The following is a 22,419-nucleotide window of genomic DNA, read 5'->3' on the forward strand; positions in this document are numbered from 1 at the left end:
CCACAAGATGGATGCCGAGAGAACTGCATCTCCCAGAAGGCACGGCTGGGGGAGGTGCCAAGGCCTCAGCCCTCATTAAAGCGGGAGCTCAGGTGTGGGAGCGAGAGAGGAGAACAAAGGAATGGAGACCAGCAACAAGCAGGAAGCAGGAGACGTGGAGGAAGATACTTTGGAGAGGATCCCCCTGACAAGCAAGTGGATGGAGGATAACAAATGACCGTTTGATGAACTTTATGTTTTGCTGCCGGAGAGACTTTTGGTTACTTAATAAACCGGACTTTGTTTGAAACCCTTTTTTGACTTCTCTATGCTTCTGTGACGCACCGCCCTACACCCTGCTTAGTGGTTACACCTCGGGTGATACCACATGTGGTGGAGAATGCGGGCAGTGGGCGTAGGGGTGAATGAGCAGAAGTAGTGGAATTGACACTTTAGTTGAACTTTTTTCAGAACTTCGCACAGCTGATCCCGAAAACAACATGGAGCAATTGTTGGAGCTGCTGGCGGAGGGCCAGAGAGCCCAACACAAAATGAGCATGGCTTTGTTGGAACAGCAAGTAATGGCGAATCAACTTAAGGAGCAGGAGCTACAAACCAAGTCATCACCCCGGGCCAGTGATTTCCTTTCTAAGCTGGGAGTCACGGATGATGTCGAGGCTTACCTCCATGCTTTCGAGGCCACTGCCACTCGAGAGGGGTGGAAGAAGACGCAATGGGTAGGGATTGTGGCCCCTTTTCTGTCAGGTGAGGCGCTGAAAGCTTTTTGTGATGTAGAAGTGACGGTTGGGCAGGATTATGATAAATTAAGGGAGGAGATCCTGAGCCGCCAGGGCCTTACCAAGTTTAGCTTAGCGCAACGGTACCATGAGTGGACATTTCAAACAGGGGCGACCCCAAGGTCACAGTTACAGGAGTTAACCAGAGTAACAAACAGGTGGCTGGATCCGGGGAAAAACAGTCCAGCAGCCATTGTAGAGATCCTTCTCATCGACCGATATCTAAGAGCTCTGCCGTTTGATGCTAAAAAGGTTATCAGCCAGCAGAAGATAACAACAACCATGCAGTTAGTAGAAGCCGTAGAACAGTATCAGGCATCCATGGATATGCTTCGTCTCACCCGGAAAGAACCAACAGCTCTGGCTCCTGTTCGGTGTCGTGGAATTCGACCTGGAGTTACTCCACAGGGGAGCACTCCTGCTAGCCCACAGGGAAGAGTGCCTAACCCGCTTCAACAGCAACGTGGATCCTCAACCCCAGACCCTCGTCAGTGCTTCCGCTGTGGTCAAATAGGACACATCTCGTGGCAGTGTGACAAGCCGGACGAGCCAATGCCTACAGCTGCATCCTCCAGCAGTTTACACGCCAACTTTGCTGCTCTCCTGGGGGAAAGTGCAGACTGCAGACCGACCTGCCCTGTAACTGTGAATCAACGGGATGTGGAAGCCTTGCTCGATTCGGGAAGTGCCCGAACACTAGTCAAGGAATCCGTGCTGGAAGCCTCATCTCTTGCCCAAAGTGAACACGTCCCAGTCGTGTGTGTACATGGGGACACTCGTGAATATCCAACTGCCAGGGTGAGGCTGACAACTACCAAAGGCACATTTAAGGTTATAGTGGGAGTAATTAAGAACCTCCCTTTCCCCGTCCTGATTGGGCGAGATTGCCCAGCCTTCTCCATGCTGTGGAAAGAGGCAGAAAAGAGGCGTGAGTTAGAACCACGAAAACGTAAGGTTCCAGAAAAAAAAGCTAACCAGTCAGGGGGCAATCCTTCCAAGCCATGCGATTCCTCATCTGTTGTAGCTCAAGTTTTTGCAGCAGACTCCAGTGGTGGGGAGTCAGAACCAGAAGAGCCAGCCGACTCAGAGCTGCAACCCGGGCCAAGTGACGATGAGGCCTCGGACGTGGAACCGAAACCCCCTCTGAAAGGTCAGTTTGGTACGGCACAAATACAGGACCTTACCCTAAATAATGCTCTTCAAAATGTCCAGGTTGTAGAGGGAACCCTGGTGGGACCTAGGCTAACTCTTTCGTTCCCTCACTTCGCAGTCAAGAATGGTCTCTTGTATCAGGTTATTAAGTATCAGGATAAAGAGGTGGAACAACTTCTTGTGCCAAAACCTCACCGTCCCATGGTTATGCAGTTAGCTCATACGCACATACTAGGGGCTCACTTGGGGGTGGAGAAAACAAAAGAGAGAATTTTAGAGGTTCTTTTGGCCAGGTATTCACAGGGAGGTAGAGAATTACTGTTGCAGTTGCCCCGAGTGCCAGGTCACGGCTCCAAAACCAAGATATAGGAGTCCTCTGATTCCCTTACCCATTATAGAGACTCCGTTTGAAAAGGTGGGGCTAGATATTGTAGGGCCACTCCCCAAGAGTGCTCGAGGCCACCAGTACATCCTTGTCCTGATGGACTAGGCAACCAGGTATCCAGAAGCTATCCCCCTTAGAAAAGCTAATGCTAAGCAAATAGCACAGGAGCTATTCCTCTTCAGCACTAGGGTAGGGTTACCAAAAGTAATACTGACTGACCAAGGGACTCCCTTTATGTCCCGTGTCATGAGACAGTGGTGTGCCCTGCTGCGAGTGAAACAGGTCCGAACCTCTGTGTACCATCCCCAGACGGATGGATTAGTGAAGAGGTTCAACAAAACTCATAAAACCATGCTAAGGAAGGCAGTCGGCCAAGATGGAAGAAATTGGGATCAGCTCATCCCCTACCTCCTGTTTGCAGTTAGGGAAGTCCCACAGTCCTCCACTGGGTTTTCGCCCTTTGACCTGCTGTATTCACACAAACCCCGGGGACTGCTAGACATCGCCAAAGAGACCTGGGAGGAACAACCATGTCCCCATAGGACCATGATTGAACACGTGACGGCAATGCACACCCGAATGGCCGCCATATTTCCTATTGTGAAGGAGCACATGGAAAAAGCCCAGAGAGATCAGAGAGCGGTGTATGACAGAACGGCCCAACCCAGGGAGTTCCAACCAGGGGACCGGGTCTTAGTTCTGGTTCCCACCGTAGAATGTAAATTCTTGGCTACCTGGCAGGGACCATACGAAGTCATTGAGAAGTTGGGGGAAGTTAATTATAAAGTACGACAACCCGGAAAGCGTAAAGGTGAGCAGATCTTTATGAACTTTATGTTTTGCTGCCGGAGAGACTTTTGGTTACTTAATAAACCGGACTTTGTTTGAAACCCTTTTTTGACTTCTCTATGCTTCTGTGACGCACCGCCCTACACCCTGCTTAACGGTTACACCTCGGGTGATACCACAATATATAAATATATTTATATATATTTGAATCATTTTTTAAATAAATCTGCACAAAACAATCCATCCATACAAATCAATTTATTTGTCCAGTCAAACTGTACACACTTAAATGTTGACGACACAAACAGGTGCATGGTGGAAGAGTGATGCAGGATGGGAGTGTCAGGTCACCTCCTCCATGTAATCAACAGAGTGACTGAGCTGAGACACACTCAGGTCTTGAGTCTCATCGAGCTGCAGAAGAAACAAGTTAAAGAATGTTACCATCTGAAAATGACATCATCACAACAGCTCTGAAAACATCATCACGCTCGCTCTAAGATCACAAACACTGATGACATCATCACCTTCTCGCTGCTGTCGGGTCCCTCAATGGAAACTTCCTCAATCTCCTCGCCAATGCTCAGCTCGCTCCTGGAGAGATCTGAGCGATGACTGAAATAAAAAAAAATTTAAATTAATAAAAATGAAAGATCTTAAATGTCATTAAATAAAATAAGTTTCAGTCTCACCTGTTGAAGTCATCGTCATATTCAACGTCTTCATCTGTAAAAACATTTAAATTTAATCCAGGTTCTAACACACCTCAGAAATATGATGGTACAGCTGCTCTGGTTGACATCATCCTCACCTCCAGTGAAACTGTCACGAGTTACCTTTGATCTGGATTTGTCCTTTGATTCCTTTTTAAAACAAAATTCTAGGACCACCTTCTTTCATTTACGTAAAACAATTCAAGAACCAGGAAAAGACACCAAATTTCTCCTGTATTAGCGTCACTACACTGGCCCCGTTACATTGAGAATAGAATTTTAAATTCTCAGTCAGAGTCAGGAGGAAATCATCTGGTGGATTTATTCCCTGTCGAGCTTCCCTGGAGCTGATGGCCGGGTTATGCCCGACTGGACCATCGTGATGCCCTGAACATATTGTATATTTGAACCAGGGTTATTATAAGTAACGAAAACTAAGACTAAAACTAAAATTTTAATTTATTACTATTCTGGTAGCAGGAACAAAAACAATTTCACCAAGCATTGTACTGTGTATGATTGTGTATGTGACAAATAAAACAATCTTGAATCTAAAACTAGCAATGAAAAAATAATTTAGTTAACTGAAATAAAAATAAAAAAGACAATTAAAAAAAAAACGAAAACTAAATAAAAACTACAATGAACAATGCAAAACTAACTAAAACTAAACTGAATTGCAGATAAATTCAGCTTCGTTTCGTTTTCTCCCTCGATTACTTCCTGTCCTGCAGGTGATGGTTAAAGAATGAAATTAAAGGACTTGATAAACCATATTTGGTGTCACACATTGTTTCATCCTTTTTCAGCTTCTACAAGTCGAAGCTTTCTCTTAATACCTGGAAAAACTAAAACTAAATAAAAACTAAACTGAAACTAGTCGATTCCTCAAAATAAAAACTAAACTAAAACTACAAAATCACTTGTTGAACTAACCAAAACTAAACTGAAATAAAAAAGAAAACTGAAAAACTAAATAAAAATAAAAAACGAATGAAAATTTCAAAACTATAATAACCTTGATATGAACGCTGTTGTTATTAAAGCAACACGGACGCTTCTCTCTCTCTTTAATTCTTGAGTTGTTGGTTTCTGAAGATCTGCAGTAAAACTCGGAACAGATTATTTTTATTGTATCGGTTTTTCATTGTTTGAACTGGATTAACTGAGATGGGTTTGTGGAGAGACTGAAACTGACTTTATAAATATATGGTTTGAACTCTGGATGCTGATGATTGAAAATAAAAATGTGGTTGTCTTGTGAGACAATGTCTGACTCAGCGTCTTACCGAAATGAAAATTTCCAGTTTTATCATTCGAGACCTTCGAGTCTCTGAATCCTTTTGATTTTCCTGCAAGAAGAATAAAAACATCAGCATCAGAAAAACATCGACCTCATGACATTTCCTCTCACATCATCATTAAATGTCATTCCTGCTCAAACAGAACGACAATAATGACCCCATGATCATTCTTTTGGCACCATCCTAAGGACAAATGGAGTATGTTTAGTTCCAAGACCCTTCAGAGACAGATCTGGATGTGGTCTGGTGTCATGACCTCGGCAGCCTCTAGGGAGTGCTGCAGATCTTTAGAATCAAACTGACCATTCCTGCTGTTACTCTGCTCCGCACTGTTTCCTCCCCCTCCTACTGGTCTTGTTGCATCGGAGGGGGCCCCTGCAGGACTCTCTCTGGCCCCAGATGCTTGAACCTTCCTGCAACACAGACAGTACACAGTCTCAATTCAATTTGTATAGTGTCAAACCATAATATACATTATCTCAAGGCACTTCACAAAGAAGGTTGAGACCTTAAAAATGAACGGCTTTATATGTGAGGAGCAGGATCTTGAATTCTATTCTGAATTTTACAGCGAGCCAATGCAGAGAAGCTAAGACATGAGTAATATGATCTCTCCTTCTAGTTCCTGTCAGCACTGGTGCTTTTGACCTTTGACCTATGTCATGTGATGTTAGTGTTTGATACTCACTCTCTCTGACTGTTCATCTTCTCTGTCGTATCAAACTGAGAACGACGACTTCACAGGAAACAAAGAAAAACACAAGAGGACAGATCTTCATCACCATGAAGCACGAAATACATACTGAAGGACACGTCCAAACATTTTCTACCTCTGAACTAAATATATGAACTTCTTTCTTTGCTCCATTACTTTCTGACTTTCACTACACAAAATGGAACATAATGATGTCATCATGAGCATTTAATGTGATGTCATCAAGATTCATTCAATGTGATGTCATCAGGATTCAACGTCAGTGTCAAAGCGAATGCAAAAAGACTGAATGCTCTATTATCAAGGTTATAGTTTTGAAATTTTCATTTGTTTTATTTAGTTTTTCAGTTTGCTTTTTTTATTTTATTTTAGCGATTTTGCAGTTTTAGTTTAGTTTTTATTTTGAGGAATCGACCAATTTCAGTTTAGTTTTTATTTAGTTTTAGTTTTTCCAGGTATTAAGAGAAAGCTTCGACTTGTAGAAGCTGAAAAAGGATGAAACAATGTGTGACACCAAATATGGTTTATCAAGTCCTTTAATTTCATTCTTTAACCATCACCTGCAGGACAGGAAGTAATCGAGGGAGAAAACGAAACGAAAACGAAGCTGAATTTATCTGCAATTCAGTTTAGTTTTAGTTAGTTTTGCATTGTTAATTGTAGTTTTTATTTAGTTTTCGTTTTTTTTGTAATTGTCTTTTTTATTTTTATTTCAGTCAACTAAATTATTTTTTCATTGCTAGTTTTAGTCTTAGTTTTTGTTAACTATAATAACCCTGTTTATTATATGTTTTATATAGTGAATATATATTATTGTCACTATATTAACCTCTGGTCTGTTTCCAAAGGTCTGAGTCTTAAAACAACATTCATCTGGTCACATGTTCACATCAGTTGATAAGATCACAGTTTTACTCTGAGAGAAAATCGCACAATAAATTAAATCAATATCAATTTAAATTAATTAAATCGGTATCCTGACAATCTGAAATCATGTAAATGCCCTAAATGTAAATCAGGAGATGAACGTGATCTCACCAGCCGTACGTCTTCTGTGGTTTAGGCAGGGGGTCGTCAAAGAATGAATCTCCGTCATCAACGTCGTCCTCCACCTCCAGGTCCACATGCTCCATCTTCAACCCCAGGAAGGACGCCTCCTGCTGGACGTCTCCTTTACTCAGAGACATCACATCAGAGTCCTGTCAGACGGTGATAAAAGATAATGACGGACAATTCTTTAAAAAAATTAGGCACAGATGAAATTGCAGACTGGACTTATTTCTAGATAATGAGGAGTTTGACACATGATCTATGACACACACTTATGTGACTTCATGCCAAACACACCCACTCAGCTAAGATCGAAACCAAACTCACGTTACAGATGGGCGGAGAGCTGGTTGTCATCTCAGCAACAAGGCCAACATCAAAGTCCTGACCGACCTGAACCAAGATGAAGGTCAAGAAGATCAGATGAGGCCTGAGTTTTCATCTGTTTGTGTCCACATCAGAGTCAGAGGTCAGAGGTTATGGTCCAAGGTTAGAGTCCGAGGTTAGAGTCCGAGGTTAGAGTCCGAGGTTAGAGTCCGAGGTTAGAGTCAGAGGTTAGAGTCAGAGGTTAGAGTCAGAGGTTAGAGTCAGAGGTCGGAAATGTGAAGCTGCAGAATAAATGTCTCACCACACTCCTGCACTGAGTAAACAGACGCTTGAAGATTCCAATGAAGAGCTGGAAGTCTGCAGCTGAGAACAAACAGCACAAAACACTTTAGATTAAATCACCACCCTAACCCTAACTCATCAAAACAAGAGTCAGATTTATCGTGTCTATCTTGTCCCATACTCCAGTTGAAATATTTGAGCTCCGGCGAAAAATTCGCATCCAGACAGCCAATCAGCGCTGAGAATGAAACTCACCAAACTCAGTTGTGGCACCAACCTGAGCTAGAGGGTATTTAAACCACTCACTGGTCAGCCTCAGGTAGTGCCGGAAACTACATTCATCCAATCACAGCTCCTGGGGGAGCCGGTTAAAGCCCCCAATCTGTGTGCTCTTCTTAATTGGCTCGTGGAGCGCTGGCTTCTCTGGCGTTTCCACAACATGTACAACGCAGCAACTGTAGTTGCTTCAGCCAGTAGTCCTCCTACAGGATAACCACCACGTGTTTTTATTTGCACGAATAAACACAAATGATCCCGCAGTGCAATCGCTCATTAAGGGCGTAGCGCAAATTCGCTTCACGTTCTGTGTGAATGCAGCTTTAAGAAGCTTTGAACACTAAATGCTCAGGGGTCATCATGTGACCTGAATGTGAGACATCTGTCATATGATGAAACCTGATGCTAAAGGGAAATGATACAAGGTCAGCAGGAGGTTTGACATCATCACGTCAGCTGATGTCACAGATTTAAGTCTTACTCTGAGAGAGGCTTCTATCGGCAGCTCTGAGCTCGTCAGTGACAAACGTCTCCAACATGTTCCTGCAGGTCACAAACAACAACTTTCAATCTTCTATTAGCTGTTAGCAGTAAACAGTTAGCAGTTAGCAGTTTACAGTTAGTGGTTAGCAGTTAGTACTTAGCTGTTAGCAGTTAACAGTTTACAGTTAGTGGTTAGCAACTACTAAAAAAATATTTTTTTACTATTTTTTACTTCTGTATTACTTCTGTATGATATATCATCAATAAAAATGTTTTGAAAAGTTTATTGAAATATTTCCTACTTGTTCAAATTGGGGAACAGATCTGCGAAGATTCTCTTCAGATCTTCTTTGCAGACAGAGCCATTCTGCTCCTGCAGGTGACAATAAAACAGTAATCAACACCAAACAATGCTGTCTGTGATTGGCTGGAGACAGATGACATCACAGATAGGTAAAAGGTGAGCCGTTATAAGGGTTAGCCTTAAATTCTCTATGCAGGAAAACCCCCGGGTAAGTGAGGTTTGGATAGAACTCACCGTGTCATAAAAGTCAAACTTCCTGCGAGCGTTTGTGATCTGTTTGTGAGACGGTTCCTGCAAGAGATGAAGACACAGGCAGGTTCTTAAAGAACATGAAGACACAGGAACCAACTCTTTTAGATCGTCCAATCCTCCGTCCTAATCACTCACATATAGAACTGATCTTTATAAAAACCTGCTGAATTCTATTTATGTTCATGGATAAATGGAGCGTTGCTTCTTCTGCAACAATGAAGTCCAAAACATGTGTCGCCTCATAATCTGCAGGAGTGTGTGTGTGTGTCTTTTTATTGTGTTTAAATACGTGTCTCATAATCTCTTGATTAAATCAAACAAACACATCAGGGCCAATCGGGTTAATCAGAAGTTTGACTGGACGTTTAACTGTCATCAGTGTCCTGTGATGTTAAGTTCTAACCTCTGGGGCTGCGTCGCAGGGAAATTCTATTGGGTGATTTTTGTACCGTTCATTTACACACATATCATCGGAACTCATGACTCATCTGTTTTGACGTCCGCTCACCTCCGAACAAACACTCTGTTTGTCTCTGCGTCGCCCTCTACTGACCAGCTCCAGCAGCAGAGGACACTTCCTGTTCACCTCACACTCTGACAGACCCAGATCTCTGCAGACCAGGTCCCGACTGTCCACACCATTCATCTGTAGACAAAAAACACGAAATGACACAACACATGACACAGCATGACACAGCATGACACAAACTTTATTTAAACTTCAGGCAAAGACGAGTTGACAGACACTTGTAAACATGTCTGTGTTCATACAAAAAGTCTAAGTACAAACCGTCATATACGACTCACAGCTGTGAGTCAGACTGGGGTCAGAGGTCAAACTCACCAAGCTGATCTCTGGCTGAAACACGGCGAGAGAGAAGTCCAGGTTGAAGACCTGCAAGAAGTCCACAATAAGACTGGCGACAAGACGACCTGCGGAAAGAACGGAATCAAGAGCGGAGCCCATGAGCTTCTTGTCTTTTCTTTTGAGCTGCACTTGTGGATATCATGACCCCATCCTGACTAGTTCAAACTTATTTAAGGTATCTTTAATTGAGGTACATTAAAGATACATTGAATTTTGACAAATCAGAATTAAACTGTAGATATCTGAAACTGGAATTATCAACACACACACACACACACACACACAATGAAAGCAGCTGCCGTCACTCACCGTCTCTGGTGTTGAGACATTTCTTCAGGTTTTCATTGATCAGAGACGTTTTATTCTGTAGATAAAACAAGAGTCAATGACCTCTGACCTTTCACCTCGGATGTTGAAACTTGAACATGAACCCTCACCTCCAGTTTGTCCTGCTCCTCCAGGGCAAGAAACACAGCCGCCCTCATTTCAGCCTGAAGAAAACACACCCACACACACGTCAAATTAGAGCTTCCTTCTCTCTCTTCCTTCTTGAATCTATAACTAAACATAGCCAACAAATCATTGTTCAATAATTAATCAATACTCACACACCAATGACTAAACATAACATAGCATAATCAATAGCTAAACATAGTCAATAACTAATATATCAATTGTTTAAAAAATCTACTATTTTTTGAATTCCTGATCAGTTTCTCTGTCAAATTTGGTCCAAAAAAATCAGCTGATTTGATTATTTATCAGATTTGTATTTTTTATTTTACATTGAATAAATAAGGTTTATTTCAGTAATCATCATCTTAGAAATAATTGATTTTAACATATAATTCAGCTGATTAGTTATTGATCAGGCTTGATCAATAAAATGTTGTGTTTTTACTGTGACATGTAGTTTTTTTTTTATTATTAGTTAGGGTTGGTTCCCAAACATGGGATGTTTTCTTTTCACTCTTGTTTTTTAAAATCAAACCTGTTAACTGTAACCTATAACCCCGACCCTAACACGTTAACTAGTCCTACAATAGCTAAACCCAACCCTACGTTAATCAACCCTTACCTAATACCATGTTAAATGTTCAGTGTGTAGAATTTAGTGACATCTAGTGGTGAAGTGTCATGTTTCAACTCTACCCCAACAACACAACAGAGTAATCCTAACGCTGCTCAACGATAACTAACCCTAACCCAACATCATAACGTAGGGTAATCATAATCCAACACGATAACTAACCCTAACCCAACAACGCAACATTAACTAACTCCACCCCAAACAATACAACATTAACTAACCCTATCCCAGCAACACAACATTGAGTAACCCTAACCCAGTACAACATTAACTAACCATAACCCAACATCATAACGTAGGGTAATCATAATCCAACACGTTAACTAACCCTAACCCAACAACACAACATTAACTAACCCTACCTCAGCATCACAACGTAGAGTAATCCTAACCCTAACCTGACTACACGACTCTGACTAACCCTAACACAGTTAAAGGTACAGTGTGTAGAAGTTTGTGATACCTAGTGTTGAAAAGTCATGTTGCAGCTGAACAACCCTCATCTCACCCTCTCCTTCCAATCATGCAAAAGAACCTGTGGTAGCCTTTATTTGTCATAAAAACTCAAAAGGTGTTTAGTTTGTCCAGTCTGGACTAATGTAAAAAACATGGCGGCCTCCGTACAGAGGACCCCCTCAATGTAAATATAAAGTATTTAAATATAAAGGACATTTTCCGGGGTAAAGAATGCTACAATTCATACAGTTTAGATGAAACGTACTAGTGAAAACGTCATAAAGATTATTCTACATTAAATTTCTTCCAATAGATCCTTTCACCTGAATCTTACTTAAAGCTCTGGAGTGTAAGTTGAACACAGTTCAACACAGACAGGTGAATAGTCAACTTGGCTGCTAACGCCTAAGCTATCGTTAGCCTAGCAGGGCTAGCAGTATAACAGAGAGCGGAAGTGAGAGAGGACCTTGATCTTGTTGAGGACTCCGCTGTTGTCCAGGTTGTGAAGCAGCAGGTCTCTGAGTTCAGTATCGTCCTCTGTGGCCGACATGTTGGCTCCGAAGTAACGACAAGTAACGACAAGTAACGCGTCACGAGCAACACATAATAAACACACTTCCTATTCCTTCTTCTTCTGCTGCGTCCTGGCGCTTTTGGATAAACACAGAAATGACGCCACCTTTTGGTGTGGAGTGCAGCTCAGGATTTATTTATAGCTCTATGTCTGTCTGTCTGTCTGTATATCTGTCTGTCTGTCTATCTGTCTGTCTGTCTGTCTGTCTGTCTATCTATCTATCTATCTGTCTGCCTGTCTGTCTGTCTGTCTGTCTGTATATCTATCTATCTATCTGTCTGCCTGTCTGTCTGTCTGTCTGTCTATCTATCTATCTATCTGTCTGCCTGTCTGTCTGTCTGTCTGTCTATCTATCTATCTATCTGTCTGCCTGTCTGTCTGTCTGTCTGTATATCTGTCTGTCTGTCTGTCTGTCTGTCTATCTATCTATCTATCTATCTATCTGTCTGTCTGTCTAGCTATCTATCTGTCTGTCTGTCTGTCTGTCTATCTATCTGTCTGTCTGTCTATCTGCCTGTCTGTCTGTCTGTCTGTCTGTCTGTCTGTCTATCTGTCTGTCTGTCTGTCTGTCTGTCTGTCTGTCTGTCTGTCTATCTATCTATCTATCTATCTATCTGTCTGTCTGTCTGTCTGTCTATCTATCTGTCTATCTGTCTATCTATCTATCTATCTATCTATCTATCTGTCTATCTGTCTGTCTGTCTATCTGCCTGTCTGTCTGTCTGTCTGTCTGTCTATCTATCTGTCTGTCTGTCTGTCTGTCTATCTATCTGTCTGTCTGTCTGTCTGTCTGTCTGTCTATCTGATTTCATATGGGTTTGTTCAAGTGTCATATAAACCTAAGTTTTCCTGCATACTTATGAAATCATAATAATAATGATGATGATAACAACAACAAACAATAATGTGTTATTAATGATAACCAGGAAAGCTGATGTCATCATTCAGTTCTACATTTGTTTTGTTACATTAATATAAATGAAGACATTTGTTTATAATAATATTGTCTGTGGGGCCTCCAGGGGCCACAGTCTGAAATAAGACCACGATGAATGAAGAGAAAGAGAGAAGGGGAGGAATGGGAGAAAAAACAAGAGCAGTAAGAAACTAAATAAAAGAGGAGGTCCCAATCTGTCCTCAAGTGGTGGGGGGGATCAGCTGGAGGAGGAGGAGGGTGAGGAGGAAGAGAGACAGGAAGAGAAGAGGAGAAGTGGGAGGAGAGAATGGAGGGAGGGATGAAGGGGGAGGACAGAGATGGATGCGGGGGGGTTATCAGCTAGAAGAGGATGAGATGTGGAGGGGGCAGAGGATGGAGCTTGAGGAGGGGTGAGGAGGAGGAGGAACAGGAAGAGAGGAGGAAGCATCATCTTCATCATCATCAACATCTTCATCTTCAGGACACACCGAGGACTCACGGAGCCTCCGCCGCCGCCAGAGAAGCAGCAGATCCGGGATATGGACTCTGAAGGCAGCCGATCCGCGGCCTGCACCGGCTCCAGCCTCCTGCAGCCGGTCAGCGAGATCACCGACCTGCCGCTGGACCAGGTAAGATCCACCGGGACCCTTCACCACATCAACACGGGGGCCGAGCCTCCAAGCCCGGCGTGATCCGGGGCGGAGACCGGCTCCTCGGTCTCACGTTCACCGCGTATGAAGCGACACCCGCGGCCAGAGTCTGACAAATAAACCGGGCGGAGGAGACACGAAGCCCGGGAGGCCTGGTGTGTTTCCAGAGAGGGAAGCAGAATGATGCTGCAGCAGGAGAGATAATAATAATCATCATCATCATCATCATCATCACCACCAGCACTATTATTGTTATTGTTATTATTATAATTGTTATTGGTGTTATTATTATTATTATTCATGTTATTGTTATGATTATTATATAATCATAATAATAATGATTCATAATTATTATTATGATTACAATTAATTAACCTGGAGCAGGTCTCTCTTTTAACTCTGTCTTTGGTCTCCTCCCCCTTTAGTTGAAATGCACCATGTGTTCACACTTGACCAATCAGGAGTCAGCTGTCAATCATGAGGTCTCAGCCTGTATCATATCATCAGATAACTAATTAAACCAAACTGAAATACTTGAACACACATCAGTGAGATAACAATGACCTGAAATGACTGAAATCATCTTTGACAAACATTTATTTAACATCTACTTTGATTTTTAATCAGTTAATGAGGAGACATTGATCCATGTCCCATCTGCTTGGAGGGGGTGGGATTTATGACCTATGCTGGAGCCAGACACCAGGGTCCGATCCAGATTCTTTAGCTTCACTTGTCGTCTTGTCGTCCATGTTTATTAACAGTCAAACCTGCAGTGTGTGTCTGTGTGTGTGCAGGTGAACTTTGTGGTGTGTCAGCTCTGTGCTCTGCTGTCGGCCTTCTGGTTTCGTCTCTTCCTCCATCCCAGTAAAACCAGTCCCTTCATCAGACACATGGTGGCGACTCTACTGGGACTCTACTTCGCTCTGTTCTGCTTTGGATGGTTAGTTCAATACTGTTCTGAACAGATACATTATCATCAGTGGAGAAATCTTTATTTATTTGCCAATTCTCATGTTTTTAACTTAAATGGTTTTTCGTAAAGTGACAGAGATCTGTTTTTTATGTTATAGAAATCAACCTGCCTGGTTTCGAAAACATCTTAAACATTTGTCTTCCGGCATTCACTGTAATTCATCAAACTGCAACCGGACTTTGAATTATCTTAAAGAAGATATTTCAAAGTCCTCCACAGAGGAGTGAAGTCAGACTGGGTCAGGGTCAGGGCTAACCCTAACTCTGACGCTGACCCTTTATGACCTCTGGAGAATGTCCAGAGAATTGGGTTTGGATTTTCTCTAGAGTTTATCTTTTACACATGAAAACACAGCAGGTGACTCTCTGCTCGTTCATACCAACACCAGAAATCTCCACAAAATTCAGGTTAGGAGTGGATGTAACATATTCATTCTGCAGCAGAGATCACATGGTTTGTATTAGTACATTATAACGGTGTCAGCTCTTATCACCGCAAACTCTCTTGACATCTTCTACGTACGTGTGTCTCGTTCTCGTGAGATTTTTTTCTTTTCTTTTTTTCATTTTTGTGTCTGTTGTGTGTTAGAAGTGTCATCACCCCCCACTCGTTCACTGTGAATCCTGCAGAGGATCCTCTGCTGTGTTCTTACATCAGCTCGTTCAGACATTATCCAGATTTTTTACAAGGAGGCAGGACAGAGAAAGTTTGGAGCCTCTTACTCTGACATTTTGTTCACACATGCAGCCCCTCCGGAGAATGTCGAGAGATGATCTGTAGTTCAGTGCAGGCCTGAAAGCAGCTGTAATCACATATTAAATGTAGAAGTTGGTGTTTTGCTCCATTGCTGCATTATATAACTTGTGCAGCGCTTTATTGCCGTGTGCTTGCTCCTGCTATCATCCATAAAGATTTTAGTGTCCACATAGACAGACCTCATAGTTTCAGCTGTGTTTGTTTTCGTACCCATAAGTGGCATCATTGCAGTTTTCTTTAGTCTGTTTACTTGTCACTCAGAATATCTTGCCAGCGAGAGCGACTCTTGTCTATATACACGAGCACGCCCACTACCAGCAGATTTGATTTTGTTTTATTTTATTTTATTTTATCTTACTATAATTTTTACTATTGATATTTTGATCTATTGTGTGTTGCTGTCTTCCATGTTGTACCTTTTACTTTGTGAAGCACTTTGCTCAACCAAGTTGTTTTAGATGTGCTTCATAAATAAAATTTACATTGACACTACATCATAGATTCAATTATTTCTGCAGAAAAAGTGCATCACAATTCCTGAATCCTCCCATTTATTCAGAGCTGCACCAAGACTTTATGAGTTCTTTTCTGACCAATACGATATCCTTCCACCAGGTTAACTGGAATTCTGTTCTGTAGGTTTTCTTGGTATTGTTTGTTTAGGAATCACAATTACACAAGAACAAAGAACAAACAGGTCACCAGTAGTAATACAATACAGCTGTTCTGTAGTTTTTATTTAATCCTGCTAACTAATTTACAAACGAAAACACAACCTCCTGGGAGGAAGTAACATCATAGAAAATACTTACATATTTTAGATTTAGTTTTAAGAGTTGAATCTTGGAGGTTTCCTGTGTTTTCCAGGTACGCACTTCACTTCCTGGTGCAGAGCGGACTCACCTACGGCATAATGATCCTGACTGGAGTCGAACACATGCACAAGTAAGTGTACGAAAGTCCACATATCACTGGTTCATTGTGTGTTTGTGATAAAAATCACAGCTTTAGATAAGAGCTAAATAAAGGGACAGATCATGTCCGATTTATGGATCCATGCTGAATGTCTCAGAAGAAGAAGAAGAAGGTGATTCCAGCTTCAAATCAGTCCAGAGTCAGATCTCCATTAGAAGTGAAGGAAGCTTTTTATGAGCGCTGACGTGCTGAGTCCTCTGGGACATTAGACATTGACTTTTGTTAAATTTACCTATATTCAGACATAAATGATTTCAAATTTGAATTTCAACATTTGCTGCATAATGTCTTGATTTTTTAAAACATTCTTTTTTTTTGACACCTGTTGTGAAATGAAGACAATAATTGCAAATTTCCCCGTTGTGAGACTAATAACGGTTTATTTGATCTTATCTTATTCTCATATTGTCACAGAAAGTTCACACAGAACATGCAGAAACAACTTTTGTTTAAGAAAAGAGAAATTAAAACACAGTAAATGATTTCTCCTCTAGCGCTACCCTCAGGACAAACCTTACATGTTCACCACTGTTTGATTTTCAGATATTGTCTCCTGGTGGCTCTCAGCTATCTGAGTCTATGTCAGATCACTCGAGTCTACGTCTTTGACTACGGCATGTACTCGGCTGACTTCACCGGGTAAGACTGATCCAGGGTCAGAATCTTCCTACTCCACCTTGAGGTGTTAACTTCACTGCTGCTCTTCTCTCTCCAGACCCATGATGGTGATCACACAGAAAATTACCAGCCTGGCATTTGAAATCCACGATGGTGAGCACGTCATCTTATACTTCCTGTTTACACCTGACACAAGTCGAGGCACGTCACCTGTCTGTCAGGTTCAGACTCTGTTACCGTCTATGTCACCACCGGTAAAAGGTCAAAGGTCCAATCATGACATCAGTCTGTCAAATAAAAAAGAAATGTGTCAACAACGAATAAATATGCAAAGGTTACTCCAGCTGCTCCTCGCGACGATCACTGATAGACCAAGGTCCCCGCCATTGACTGTTAATAAAGATGGACAACATGACAGCTCCCAAAAGTTAAGCCTGACTGATGATTGACTGACTTGTGATTGTTTGAGCGTGTGTATGGGTGGGACCTCAATACCGCGGCTTCACAACTTCACAACTTCACAGACTCCACAAGATGGCAGCATTTGTTCTGAGATATTGTGGCTTCATTTCTGCAGGAAGTGGAGACGTGTCAACTTCTTTATTTTGTGTCAGGGATCTGGTCACTGTGTCCAGTCTACTGCTCAGAGGACGTCTTATAACCTATGGTCCTGGTCACAGAACATCACCACCACCCGCTCGAAACGGAAATAACGTTTAGAGAAAACTGACCTGTTGCAGCTTGTCGAGCGTAAACACAGTAAACATTTATTTATTTATTTCTCCTTGGACAGGAATGGCTCGAAAAGAGGATCATCTGACCCCAGGACAAAAGATTTTGGCGATAAGGTTTGTGTCACTGTATGGTTCACACTTTTACCCTAAAGAACCAGAAACCACACCCCCACGATAAAAGTCAGATTCCAGTGCAGAAACCACACCCCCAGTTCAGAAACCACACCCCAACATAGATAAACTGCGGCCCAATGTAGAAAAACACACCCCCACTGTAGAATCCTCAGAGTGTGATTGTCTGGTGTCTCTGTGGGCGTGTCTTCAGAAGGTTTCCCAGTCTGCTGGAATACTTCAGCTACAACTGTAACTTCCTGGGGATCCTGGCTGGACCCACCTGCTCCTACAATGACTACATTGCCTTCATTGAGGGAGACCCCCGTCGCCACAGAGACCAGGGCGCTGACGGGAAGTCCAGTGTCAAGCGGAGGCAGAGCGAGCCCTCGCCAAATGTAGGTCATGTCATTCTGAGGAAAATCTTCCAGGACCAATGAAAATCATTGACACAGTGAGAACGAAAGTAGAATAATAGTGTTTGTTTCCTCAGACTGAGGTCGTCCGTAAAGTGACAACTTCCTTCTTCTGCCTCCTGGTCTTTCTGTTGGTGTGTAAAGTTTTCCCTGTGGAACGAAACATTGACGACGACTTCATCTCCAACACAACATTCTACTCTCAGGTGGTCTACCTGTACCTGTCCATGTTAACCACCAGACCCAAGTACTACTTTGTCTGGACACTGGGTGAGTGTGTATGCCTGTCTCACCTGTCCAACACCTGTCTGTCCTTCATTCTGCCACACCTGTCTAACACCTGTCTGTCATATCAGCTGATGCCATCAACAATGCGGCAGGTTTCGGTTTCAACGGTTACGACAGTGACGGTTCTCCTCGCTGGGACCTGATCTCCAACCTGAGGATCCTGAACATCGAGGTGAGGACGTTGGCTGATTTGTTGTGTTATTGTCTAATCATGGTATTGATTGATATTTATTGCCCTGCTTCTCCGTCCGAACACCTTGTCGGTCTCATTCCAGTTTGCCACCAGCTTCAAAGTTTTCCTCGACAACTGGAACATTCAGACGGCTCACTGGCTGAAAAGGTTTGAAATCGTTTATTCTACTGCCTCAGCGGTGACAGTAACCTCTACACCACCGCGCCCATTCACTATCTGCCAGAAATTGAACGATTGAGTGATTCAAGGTTCTTTACGAACCCAACACAGTCAGAGGTTTACTGTTGAAAGCTGCCACCTGCTGGCAGATATGTAACACTAACAGCCACAGAATAAAATGACCGTCTGCTGTTCAATTTAAACTTGATTTAAAAGTTCTGGATGTAAATAAACATTTTTAACATGCTGACTTGAAATAAACAGCTGCTGCTCTAATAATCCCGTAGATGGATTATTAAACATTATTCTCTCTAGTCAGCCTTTGTGTGTCTTTCTGGTTATGATGGTGTTTTGAGGGTTAAGGCAAGAGATTAAGGTCAAATCAATTTTCAAACTGATCGGGCCTTTGTGAATCTGATTCACTGATATTGTTTCATTAATCGGAATCAGAAGTACTTTATTAATGTATTTAATTAATTAATGTACATGTTGTGGAAAATCTGCTGATCAATGGTCAACTCATCAGTGAAGAAAGTGTTCAGGAGCCCTTTGACGTCTTATGCTGAAATATGTATTGAAGCTTGACCAAGGAGAAAATCAGAATTCATCAATACAACATCTGAGCATGATGCTCTCTCATATTCTGAAGTCTGCTTTCCTGCAGTCACACTTTAAACCCCGACAGATCATTTAATCTATGGTCTGCTAGTTCCTAAATAAACAAATGTAGTTTCTAGTTCTGGAGACAGTAGTGCCTGATTACGCAGTGTCATATCTGTGGTGTCTAGGGAGTGAAGCCTTAGACCTTCGCCAAGCTCTCGCACTTCCCCAAACACAGCAGCCTGTTGCACTATGCCCCAGAGAGAGGACAAGAGAAAGTGTCTCCGAAATTTCCATAACACATGTCAAATAAATGACCTTTATGCAATATATAAAATGTTAAAACTCTGTTTGTGTGTCTGGCCTCTGACTGACAGAGTGTGTTACGAGCGATGTCCCTACCACCCAACAGCAGCCACCTTCATCCTGTCAGCCATGTGGCATGGAGCGTATCCAGGTTACTACCTCACCTTCCTCACCGGCATCGTCATCACACTGGCTGCCAGAGCGGTGAGCGGTCCCAGCTAATGAAAGCTGATTCAATGCTAACAGTTCTGGGTTCATGCTAATTGATTTTTCCTCTCAGGTCAGACACAACGTTCGGCCGTACTTCCTTCAATCACCATCCCATAAACTGGTCTATGATGTCATCACATGGGCGGCCACTCAGATCGCCATTTGCTACACAGTGGTGCCTTTTGTCCTGTTGTCCGTTGGTCCATCAATAAAGTTTTACAGGTGAGTTTGTCACCATAGGTTTAAGTCAGGTGAACTTTATGTCTACATGTTCAATTAAGGCTATTCTTCTATCTTGTCATCCTTGACAGGTCGTGGTATTTCAGTCTCCATATTGGCTGTGTTCTGTTGGCTGTGGCATTGCCAGTGAAACGGAGACATCTCCACCTCAAAGACCGGCAGAGAAAAATCCCTCAGGAGCCACTTCAGCACCCCCTGGAGGCTATAGAAAGTAACTGCAGCCAGAAGGAAAGAAACACATGAGAGAGAGAGAGAGAGAGGAGAAAGAGCAATCGTGTAAAACATTATATTTCCATTCAGTTGTTTAGAAAGAGGAGGTGAGCCTCATCAAGCTGAGCTTCCTCCAGATTCTGCGATACAGAAACATGATGGTCAAGTAAAAATACTGTATTATTTGGACTCATGGGGCAAATGGATACAAAGAACAGGCCATGAAATTATTTTCTCATAAACGACTGCCAGGATAGCATCTATATGTACTGAACTATCATGGCCACCTAGGTAGTGTTACACTGACTCCATTTTGTTTGTGGTCAGAAAGCTACTGACTGTCCATCTGCAGGAAGGAATGAAGAAAAGGAGGAATAAGTGAAAGGATAATTTGGACAAAGGTTGAACAAATGATTGTAGATGTTATATGAAAAAACAGAATGAAGAAGTGAAGAGTAAATTAGTTGAGTGAAAACGAGTCAGGTGATGGGATGAATGAGCAGGTCAGTGAGTTACTGCATCAATGAGTAAATGAAAGAAACTGATGAAAAGGATGTTTTCTCCTCTACATTGATCTAAACTGAAAGACAGTCATTGTCTCACCATCACAGTATTCAGACAAATCACTTTTGGAGAAAGTGCCAATGATTATTTTACTCACCTTTGCTCTTACGTTTTGTACGAGACAAAGAAAATATTCACTCTGTCCTGAGTGGTGACAGCGACGTCGTGTTTACATTTGTAGATGTCATGTAGTTATTTATGTGACCAATCTTTCTGATGAGGCATCAATTATTAAGGCTTAATTGGCGGCTGTAATTATTGGCTGATAATAATTAATAATGATAATAATGAATGCTAACAAATACATAATTTACTATTGTTTTATATCACTAATGTAAAATTGACATTCTTCATTTACACTATTTAAAGTTTTACAGCCACTAAAAATCTATGTTAAGAAATGGTTCTACCAGAATAAGTCTGCAGTTGTACATGTTAATATGAAGTATACATACATATTCCCGTATATATACGTACTGTATGTATGCACATTTTAAATATAATACATCCTGCAGCTGTTTTTTTAACCCTTCTAACGTGTTTAATGAAGTAGGCTAAAAACAAAAGGTCTGATTACTATGGGCTCATCTGTGAAGCAGTAAATTATTTATCAACCATTAATAAAGTTGCTAATTATCACTCATTAACTCTCAATAAATGGGGCCTTAACAAGTGGTACCATGTTCTTTATGTAATTCAAACAGATGTGTGTTGTTGATGTTCAGAGTCCGAACAAGGGAAAGCAAGTGTAACAAAATTTATGAAATTTGTTCAAACTGTGAAATTCTAATGTTCATGATGTGATGAGAAATGCTTCTTTTTTTCTTTTTTTTACCTTTCCATACATTCAGCAATTTTCCCATGTGGTTGAATGAAGTTGTTAAATAGATTGATTCAGGTATTGATAACATTTTATTTATTATAATTTATTATTGATTATATTATATATTTTATTATTTAAATTTTATACAGGGAATGCTCATGGTTCAAATGAGCTCCTAAAAAGATTTTGGTTCATTGATTCTATGCCTCAGTGTCATATGATCATGTTAACTAACAGCTCAAACCGCTTGGTCCTGGTTGGATAACAATTTTAATTTAAGGACTGAGCTGTTTAACAGGTAGAAGAGTTGGGATCATGTGAATAATTGATTAGTTGAAGGACAGAACAACAATCAGCAACTATTTTGATAATTGAATTATGTTTGAATTATGTTTTTTTAATAAAGATTGTGAAATAATTGCCAAATATAGTTCCAGGTTCTCATGTGAGATGGTGTTCTTTGAAATGAAATCTCCGGGTTTCAAGACATCTTTTGGACTGTGGGACATTAGCATTTTTCATTTTTGATATTTTATATGATTAATTGAAAAACTCTTGTTCCATTTTAACATGTTTCTTCAATGAAGACCCTAAAGGTTAATTTAATCAGTTAAACTGTTAGTGGGTTCAGTTTGTTTGGGGTTAGCTGTTTTGATTTTGACACAACTAACAGGACAAGTGGTTCATTTAATGGCTAAAGGGTTAGAGTTTTGCAGTTTTAAAGGTTTGTTTCTTCTCAGTGTTTTGGTTTCATACATGAATAAATCCATTCAGTGCAGTATCATGTCTCAATGACTCTTCATGTTAAGGCTTCAAGGATCTTATGAATGTTCTGTTGAACTTAGTGCAATGTCACGTTTTCCGTCTTTTCTTCTCAG

The 22,419-nt window shown here is 41.5% G+C and overlaps 2 protein-coding genes across 3 annotated transcripts; one reads left to right on the top strand and one right to left on the bottom strand.

The window, feature by feature from the left end:
* Positions 1-3,345: 3,345 nt before the first annotated feature.
* Positions 3,346-11,874, bottom strand: cep43 (centrosomal protein 43). Its single transcript, XM_020108558.2, has 17 exons — positions 11,689-11,874; positions 10,114-10,167; positions 9,986-10,040; positions 9,653-9,741; positions 9,317-9,454; positions 8,791-8,847; positions 8,555-8,625; positions 8,251-8,312; positions 7,513-7,574; positions 7,212-7,277; positions 6,873-7,033; positions 5,808-5,855; positions 5,423-5,532; positions 5,105-5,167; positions 3,795-3,828; positions 3,630-3,717; positions 3,346-3,516 (listed from the first exon to the last, which is right to left on the bottom strand). Exons 1-17 carry the CDS (start codon positions 11,770-11,772, stop codon positions 3,445-3,447), a joined length of 1,314 nt encoding a protein of 437 aa, XP_019964117.1. The 5' UTR covers positions 11,773-11,874; the 3' UTR covers positions 3,346-3,444.
* Positions 11,875-13,109: 1,235 nt separating this feature from the next.
* mboat2b (membrane bound O-acyltransferase domain containing 2b) lies at positions 13,110-22,322 on the top strand. 2 transcript variants are annotated; one of them, XM_069514775.1, is made up of 13 exons: positions 13,110-13,341; positions 14,139-14,305; positions 15,962-16,039; positions 16,613-16,708; positions 16,785-16,840; positions 17,481-17,535; positions 17,747-17,930; positions 18,026-18,218; positions 18,305-18,408; positions 18,512-18,576; positions 19,566-19,698; positions 19,775-19,926; positions 20,016-22,322. In XM_069514775.1, the coding sequence occupies exons 1-13, from the start codon at positions 13,252-13,254 to the stop codon at positions 20,185-20,187; spliced, it is 1,545 nt and encodes a 514-aa protein (XP_069370876.1). In that variant the 5' UTR covers positions 13,110-13,251; the 3' UTR covers positions 20,188-22,322. The 2 variants fall into 2 exon arrangements, with proteins under 2 accessions (XP_069370876.1, XP_069370877.1); XM_069514776.1 differs by having other exon boundaries at positions 14,160-14,305.
* The last annotated feature ends 97 nt before the right edge of the window (positions 22,323-22,419 follow it).

This window comes from Paralichthys olivaceus, chromosome 19 (genome assembly GCF_024713975.1).
Source record: "Paralichthys olivaceus isolate ysfri-2021 chromosome 19, ASM2471397v2, whole genome shotgun sequence".
NCBI lineage: Eukaryota > Metazoa > Chordata > Actinopteri > Pleuronectiformes > Paralichthyidae > Paralichthys > Paralichthys olivaceus.

Coding starts and splice junctions, on each gene's coding strand:
- mboat2b (XM_069514775.1), top strand. CDS start 13,252: ATGGACTCTGAAGGCAGCCGATCCGCGGCCTGCACCGGCTCCAGCCTC. Junction 17,931..18,025: donor AGAGCGAGCCCTCGCCAAAT/GTAGGTCATGTC, acceptor TTGTTTCCTCAG/ACTGAGGTCGTCCGTAAAGT. Junction 18,577..19,565: donor ACGGCTCACTGGCTGAAAAG/GTTTGAAATCGT, acceptor TCTGACTGACAG/AGTGTGTTACGAGCGATGTC.
- cep43 (XM_020108558.2), bottom strand. CDS start 11,772: ATGTCGGCCACAGAGGACGATACTGAACTCAGAGACCTGCTGCTTCAC. Junction 9,455..9,652: donor TTCAGCCAGAGATCAGCTTG/GTGAGTTTGACC, acceptor TTTTGTCTACAG/ATGAATGGTGTGGACAGTCG. Junction 7,278..7,512: donor TTACTCAGTGCAGGAGTGTG/GTGAGACATTTA, acceptor ATCTTGGTTCAG/GTCGGTCAGGACTTTGATGT.